The sequence below is a fragment of the Lolium perenne genome, chromosome 1 (genome assembly GCF_019359855.2).
Source record: "Lolium perenne isolate Kyuss_39 chromosome 1, Kyuss_2.0, whole genome shotgun sequence".
NCBI classification, from domain to species: Eukaryota; Viridiplantae; Streptophyta; class Magnoliopsida; order Poales; family Poaceae; genus Lolium; species Lolium perenne.
The window spans coordinates 179,175,126-179,183,345 of record NC_067244.2 but is presented as its reverse complement, the minus strand read 5'-3'; the positions used below and the strand labels follow the sequence as shown (position 1 = coordinate 179,183,345).

General features: G+C 47.9%; 1 protein-coding gene across 1 annotated transcript; it reads right to left on the bottom strand.

Moving 5' to 3' along the window:
• Positions 1 to 658: 658 nt before the first annotated feature.
• LOC127314347 (defensin-like protein CAL1) lies at positions 659 to 1,473 on the bottom strand. The gene is made up of 2 exons (XM_051344805.2): positions 1,292 to 1,473; positions 659 to 1,184 (listed from the first exon to the last, which is right to left on the bottom strand). Exons 1-2 carry the CDS (start codon positions 1,356 to 1,358, stop codon positions 1,006 to 1,008), a joined length of 246 nt encoding a protein of 81 aa, XP_051200765.1. The 5' UTR covers positions 1,359 to 1,473; the 3' UTR covers positions 659 to 1,005.
• Between the last annotated feature and the right edge of the window lie 6,747 nt (positions 1,474 to 8,220).

The following is an 8,220-nucleotide window of genomic DNA, read 5'->3' as shown; positions in this document are numbered from 1 at the left end:
TCAACTTTGAATTCTGATGCCACAGCCTCTGATGGGTCATCTGGTGGCTCTGTGAATTCTGACGTAGAGAATGTTGTAATTTATCAGTGCAAATTTTCAGATTGAAATACATTATATTTTGCTCTCAGCAAAAATGACAAAATCACGAAATCGAGATTCTAGTGTACTGTTTATTACTGTTCATCAATGATGAATTCAAGATTTGTTATCTCTGCTGAGCCTAAAATACAACATATTTAATTCTGAAAATTTACACACTTGTAGATTACAATATTGTCTACATCACAGTATTTTTTCGAATTTTTTTAACATTTTTGAAATGAAATTTTCATAGGTTCAAAAACCGGCCTACATGTAGCTCAGGCTACAAAAGTCCATTCTCAATATTTATGTTTCTATTTGCTCGTCACCCCTTGCTTCGTACTCCGCGGCATATTTGGTGGTGTTGTGGTATATATTATTCAGGGCATTTTGGTATTTCACCCCAAACAAGTGATCAATTGTTTTTGTATGTGTCTTTTTTTGAGGTATTTGTGTATATGTGTCTTGCTGGTTAAAACTTAATATATTTATATTATGTCTAGCAAAAGACGACAGCGAGTAGTCCGGTAAGAGCAGGCATCCTTGAAGATGATCACTGAATCACCACGAAACGATCACACAGAAACAGACATACATATATCCATTTAACGACCTTAATTACATGGCAGCAGCAGCATCTTGCACAGACACGACGACACACAACAACAATACTGCGAGGTCTAGATTTTGCTCGCGAAAAATCAAATCACTCGCAAGAAGCTTCACACACAAACGAATGCATATCCGAGAAACACACAACTACGGATTCTACTTTATTCTATGCGCGCACGGAGGAAACATCTAGCAGACAGACGCGCGTACAACATAACGATCGATGACACGACGGACGAACTACTAGTAGCCGATCAACGGGAGCAGAAGCGGAGGTCGCCGTCGGCGGCCGGCCGGCAGAGCGCTAGCCCATCAGCAGTTCTTTATGCAAAAGCACTTGCGTTGGAAGCGCCGAGTCTTGCAGTCGCCGTCGGGGAAGTTCTCCGTCCTGCAGACGCTGGCGCAGTTCGTGCTGCTCAGGCAGGCGCCCTTGAAGTTGTGGCTCTGCGAGATGCAGGTCCTCGCCTCCGCCACCGTCGTCGTCCCCAGCTCTGTAAATCCAAGAAAAGTCACAGTTCATATCAAATGGCTTGTGGGTGACAGAGCCAAGAACCAAAGAAACAAAATCACAACAACAGAGCACCAAGAACCAACGAACCTGTGGCGAGGAGGAGGAGAAGGAGGAGGGCGGCGGACGCGGCCACACGGCGAGAAGAAAGTGCCATCTCTGTTTGGGCCGATGGAGACTGGGAGTGGGAGTGGAAGATCACTAACCGATCGAGCTCACTGCTTTCGCTTGCTAATTTCTGCTACGTTGATGGTCTTGCAGGATGGAAGCTGGTGGGGGATTTTATAGGCGGATCTGAGATGGTTGGCTAGTGGTGTTTAACGGCACCAATTGCTACCATGCCTCCGTGAACCAGGTCCAGGACAACCGGCCGATCAAGCTTCTCTACGGTAGTGGGCGGCCGCAATAATTCGATTGCCCAAGTGAGGTCTGGCCATTTCTCGGGGCAAATTACAACCATCGCCCAAATGGTGTCTGGTCATTTCAGATGCTAGTCTGGAATCAAATTATTGCTACACGCTTTCTTTGGATTCTGCCTTTTTTGTGAAATGGGCGTGATCGATCGCACCGCCCGTCCTCGCGCTTTGTTTAGTTGTTTGATTGAATGGATGTGCCCACTTTCTTGCTGTTCGTAGATGGTGCAAGTCCCCGTTGTCTGCAACTGATGCCGTGACACACTCGCACGTCCTGATCAGAAATTTGAGTGGTGGAGCATTCACGATTCCAAGGTGCACATTCTTAGGAGAAAAATCACATTTCTTTTTTATGCTCCATGTTTCTACACAGTAAACTCTGGAGTGGTTAGAGCATCTCTGACCGAACCCCTAAAAAGACATAGAAGAGGTTTTTTTCACCTCTAACACTAAAACTGCCTCGAGCCGGAACATAAGAGACTGGTGACAAAAATTTTCCCCACCTCTCCTATATTTGAGTGGCCGCCGACCGGTGATAAAACTTTCTCCATCGCCCCGCCGCCCACCGCATCAGCTCCACCCACCGCCAAATCTGCCACCGCCACCGCATCCGCGTTGGAGATGGCCGGATCTTCCCGCCACCGCCCCCCACCGACCATCCGCAACGCCAGCCGCAGTCGGGGCGGTCCGCGTCGCCGATCTGCCACCCATGCAGACCTCCCGTCGAGATCACCGACCGGAACACCGGCTCATCTGGCTCGACACCTTTGAGTCGGCGGCGCAGGCGGCCCGAGGCACGACGTTGAGAACGTTCGCCTCCACAGCAGCGACTGCGGGGAGCTCAACTTCCCACTCGGCTGCAAAGAGTCAAGCTCACGAGGGAGGACCGTGAGGCGTGGGAGCACCTGGAGGCCGAGCACACCGGTGAGGAGTACAGGACCAATCTCCGGCAGCTCAACCCCGAATGCGTAGTGGAGGAGGCGGCTCTGACGACTTCGACGACTAGACAGCCGATATATAAGAGGCGCCGCGAAGGATGGACAACGACGGCGCCAACCTCGACACAAATGGCGACGACGCCGGGAATTTAGAGGATAGTTTAGCTTAGTTTAAGTTTAAGTTTTAGTTTGAAGTACGTTTAGGTTAATTTTCGTTTATGTTTTAGTTAAATCCTATAAACTATGTCGAAAACGTATGAAATCCTGTGAAATTTGTCCAAATCATGTGCTAGTTTTTGGGATCAGTTCTGCCGGCCACCGTTTAGAGGACTAAATTTATTCTCATCTATTTTAATCTGCCGTTGTGTCCTCTAATTTTTCGTCCTTCGGTTAGAGATGCTCTTAGAGGCATCTCCTGGAAGACATTGGAGCAGCGAGCTCGCCACACCCTTGCTGCATTCCACTTCTGATACGCTACTACTAACCTGCGCAACTCGGTTGAGAAACTGGCAAAGCTACTCTACTGACACTGAGATGCAGTTATCATACTCTTACCATTTTGTTGGAAAATTCAGAGTCTGAATTAAAGAGGGGGATGTGGTTAACTAACTTGTTCTCTGGTCTGCCAAGTGCATCTCTATTTGTTCGTCTCCGGTGGAAACTACCAGAGTGCAAGGTACACAATGACATGATTGTATTTCCTCCTAAAAGGCTCTTAGATCTCCACGGGTACGAAATTATTTTGTATCAGTCTCCCTCGAAACATACAAAATCATGAAAACAATAGATAAACGAGGAAGATCCAATCCTCTTTTCCTGTGGCTTTCATCTAAACTACAATCTACTTGAATTGGTCCATCTTTCCAGACATATGCTTCTTTGAAACCTGATATCATATACATGTAGTTATTATTGAAACAGATTGGAGTCAGCAAACCATGAAGCTAACATATACAGCATAAGGTTCCAAATATATTGAGGCCTATCTAGTGCATGTCTTCTGTTTGTACTGCTACTACTGTTTTGGTGTGACTTATAGTTTATGCATCAATTGATGCAGAGGCAGGGGTACCCCATTTTGAAAAAAATGTGCAAAACACATAATGCGAAAGTGCAATTGTTGCATTCAAATCTGGAATGGTATTTTGAGCTTGATGTCCTCTTTGAAGCTCATCATCACCAAGCAAAAGGTGATGAGAACTTCCTGGCCCTCCCTATATCTTGTCCTTCTAGTTGTGCCTCTGCATGTACATGCAACATCTGGAGCTGATGTATGGGCGACGCGTTTGGTGGGTTGCATGCCTTCTAGCCAGGCTCTGAAGAGACAAAAACAACCTGATTAAAAGCTTGTGCTTCCTCCACGTTGTAGCTAACACAGTTCTTAAAGCAGCTCTGGGCCAGACCCGAGAAGAACTGCCGAATCGACTGTTTCCGGGTCCACCCTCGCCTCACCGAAAGCGACAACGCCACGTCCCAGTAGAGCCGCCGTTGGAGAAGGCGCGAGCTCGAGAAGAAAACTCTAATTCACAAAAGCCAGATGGGAATATCCAGTTGATTGCAGCTTATGCAACTCTGAATGTTAGCACCAAACCTGTTAAGTTATATTGTCATCTTTTGGAATACATCTAATCCTGAAATTCGCAACTATGTGGCTAGTTTCTGGTGTGCATTTGCTGACAATTTGCGATCAATTGTCGTTAGTATTGAATGGATCGTAGCGAACAAGAGGGGGAGGGGTGAATGGACGCTACGCAAAGTTTTAGCCTTTTTCAATTTTTAGTGCAACGGAAATAAAGGTGATAGCTTTGATGCTCAAGGTGATCCTAGTATGATCCTACACAAGTGCAACAAGTAAAGGAACCAAGCATGATAGTAAGAGTAAGGAGCGGGACAACCGGAGGGCGCGGAGACGAGGCGAGGTTTGTTTCCGCAGTTCCTCCCATAAAAGGGAGTACGTCTGCGTTGAGGAGGTGCTAGCCTCACACAAGAGGCTAGGCGGCCACACCACGAAGGAAGGCCTCACCTTCTTCCTCGAGAGAGCTCCACAAAGGGGCTCCCCCTTCTCCACTAAGGCACCGGTCGAGGCGGTGGTTCCTTCACAAGGTTGGGGCGAGCTCCACAACACTAGGAGGCTCCCAACAACCTATGGGGCTAGCACAACACCAAGCTAGCCTCCATAGGTGCACTTCTTCCAAGATCCCACCATAGGAACCCTAACAACAAGATCCACTAAGGACTAGCACGAATTGGTGAAAACTCTCTTGGTAGATCGATAGATCGGGGCCTCCTCCACCACTCCTCAAAGTATGGGCAAGATTGATTGGGTAGGTGGGGAGATCCACTAAGTTTGAGCTCAGGAACAATGGAGGAGAGAGAAAGAGAAGAGATAAAAACGAGCTGGAGAAGAAGGGGCCTTTTTATAGTGCCCCTCAAATCCAACCGTTATGTTCAGTTTCTGCCTAAGCTGTACTACTGCTTTGGTAAGCGGTACTACCGCTCTGGATTCGAAATCCCCCACAGAACTTATCCACGTGGACACACATCGGTACTACAGCTTGCGGTACCGCTTGAGGTACCGCAATGGCCTCTGGGAGTACTGGATCCCAAGCGGTACCTAAGCGGTACCACAACGGTAGTGCCGTAACTTATGTTACGGTACCTAAGCGGTACTGAGGCGGTACTACCGCTCTCAAGCGGTACTACCGCACAAGGAACCGTGGAGGTACCGTAACTTGTTCTGTGGGACTTTTCAGTGTAAAACCTCCAGAGCGGTACTTCAGAGCGGTACCAGTAGGGTAGCGGTACTACCGCTACTGGTACCGGTAGTACCGCTTTGGCAGAAACTGATTTTTCCTCTTTTCCTCTCCAACTATGTTACCTCGCGATACACACGCAAAACCAGAAAACCTATAAGCTACGCTTCAGTCCTACGATCATGACGTGTTCAGCGAGGGCACCGTGCACTTGCAAATCTATGACATACAATCTTTGTGCACGGTTAAATTCATTCAAGTGTTGTCATCAAACACACAAAACACGGGATATATATCTTGTTCTTTCAATCTCCCCCTTTTTGGTGTTTGATGACAACACAAGAATTTGCAACATAGCATGAGATATTATGATAAAGTTCTCGATTTGCAAAAAGTAGACGGAGCTCCCCCTAGATGTGTGCATATTTGGAATATGCATTTGTATACAAATGCACACATCCTAGAGGAACAACTCCCCCTAGATTCTACAAACCATGTACATATGCAACAAGGATATTTGACAAGTTTATAAAGCATATGCACATAATGGAGGCACCACATGATCATGCAAAGAGCTTTGGGTAGATTTGTCATACCTTTGCCTTGAGAAAATCCAAACTCACAATAAGTGCCTCCATAGAATTGGTGTAGCCAACATGAGATAAATAATGAAAACCAATATAGGCTACCACGAATAAGTCTTAATACAAACCAGGGGGATCGGGAGATCCACAAATAGAGTAGCAAGCATACGAATAAGTTCCGAATAACTAGGGATAAATTATGATGACAAGGCCGAAAAACCAAAATGAAGCACCAAGCCCTTGGCATCCCCATGCAAATTCCCGTCCTAATAGACCAACTTCTCCCCCTTTGGCATCGTAACACCAAAAAGGGAGAAGAAGCATACTAACGTCCCAAGGGGATCACTCGTCATCATCATCGTCCTCGCCTTCCTCGTCGTCCTCCTCATCATCATCCTCCATATCCTCATCCTCGTCCTCTTCATCTTCGTCTTCATCTTCAACTTGGCCCTTGCCATGAGGTGGTGGACAGGGACGAACAACACGCTCGGGGATGGAGTCCTCGGAACTTGACCAAGTGTACTTGGACTTCCATTCTCCGGGAGGAGTGATGTTGTCCTCGGAGCCCTCGGAGACGGGAAGGCCCATGTGCTTCATCATCGCCTTTTGGCGTTGGCGGATCTTCTTGTTGTCATGGTGGGCTTGGTACATCCTGTCTTGGAGGTCCTTCTTGAAGCAAAAGGACTTCTTGAGGCGAGCGGTGGGCTTGGCGAAGAGGCCTTTGGTCTTGATGGAGTTGGGCACGAAGTCAGAGTCATCACTATCGGCTTCCTCCTCCTCGGTGTCCTTGGGTGCATTCTTACCATACCTCGGAGGATCATGCTTCTTGACGAGAAGGTTGTTCTCCTTGTGAATAGTGAGGGGGCAACATTGCTCCATGAGATCCCAACGGCCATCTTGATCCCATTTGAGGCAAATGAGCCTCATGATGTAGGGCGCATATTGAGGAAGCTTGCGGAGGAAGGCACAGTCACGCATCTCATGCCAAATGTAGTCCATGACATCCAACTGCTTGCAGCTACCCCTCATCTCATCGGTGCGCACAAGGAGGTTCACAAGAAACCCATGCACCTCATCATGGTTGGTGTGCTTGGGGTTGATGGTGCAGCGGTAGATGCGGTTCATGATGTCGTAGACGGATAGAAGATGGTAGGCACTTCCACACAACATCCTTCCGGGGATGTAGAGGTTGGCCATCTTCTCCTTGGCCATTGGCTTGGGTTGAAGGTGAATCCGGGAGAAGTTGGTTTCATTGTCGGGGAGATCATAGCCAATGCCCCTAGCAAATTCCTGCCACGTGGCCTCCATCACGAACTCCTTGGTCATCCACTTCAATGTGCGGAAGCCACCTTCATCCTCAAGAAACACCACGGTGGCATAGAACTGGCATATCACTTCCTTGGAGAAGTTGTGGGAGAAGGTCATCAAAGGAATAAGCCCTTGCTCTTTGCATATCTCGAGTGCTTCCCCAAAGTATTCAGGCTTGGATTGGAGCTTTTCTATGTTGATGGAGTATTGAGAGCAACAGTTGAACTCCTTTGACCCATAGACATCGTTGTAGATCCTTTCTTGATCGGCGTGGTAGAAGAAGTTGTTGGGACATTGACGAGCGTTCCTTGGCAACAAGTACGGATTGGCTCCTCGTACTCGCAAGAATTGGTCTTTCTTGAGAGAAGCCAAAGACTTTTGAGGACCCGAGGAAGTCTTTTTGCTAGCTGCCGCTGCTGCATCCCTTTGGCGCTTGGTGGTCCTTGTTGGTACAATCTCTTCTTGCTCTTCTTCCTCTCGGTGATGACGAGAAGGATGCTTGACCTTGGCGCCACCACGGGGCTTGGATGGACCTGTGAACAACATAGTTTTGGGAGGGAATAGGGGATAAGTGCACAAGCCTTGAAGTTAAAGATCAAAGAGGACACTAGCAAGCAACAGAGATGAAACCAGTCATAGCGGTAGTACCGCAACAAAGTCCGGTAGTACCGCTTGGACCGGTAGTACCGCTCGTGAACAAGCGGTACTACCGCTCAAGCTCAGCACATCTAGATCTAGGTTGCGGTTCATGGCAATGAAGTTCATAGTCTCATACAATGTTGCTAGCTAGTGTCCCCGTACATGAAGAGCTTCCAAGAAAGTTTCTCCACCATAAAACCCAATCAAACCCTAAACTATGCATCTAGGGAGTTCAACACACCCTAGACAGAGAGATTAGAGCCCATACCGGAGGACATGGTGGAGAAGAGGGTGGGGAAGCTTCTCCACGGAGGAGATTTGACCGGGGATGGCCGGAGGAGGAGATCGGGGCCGGTCTCCTCGAGGTCTTGGAGCTTGGGGACG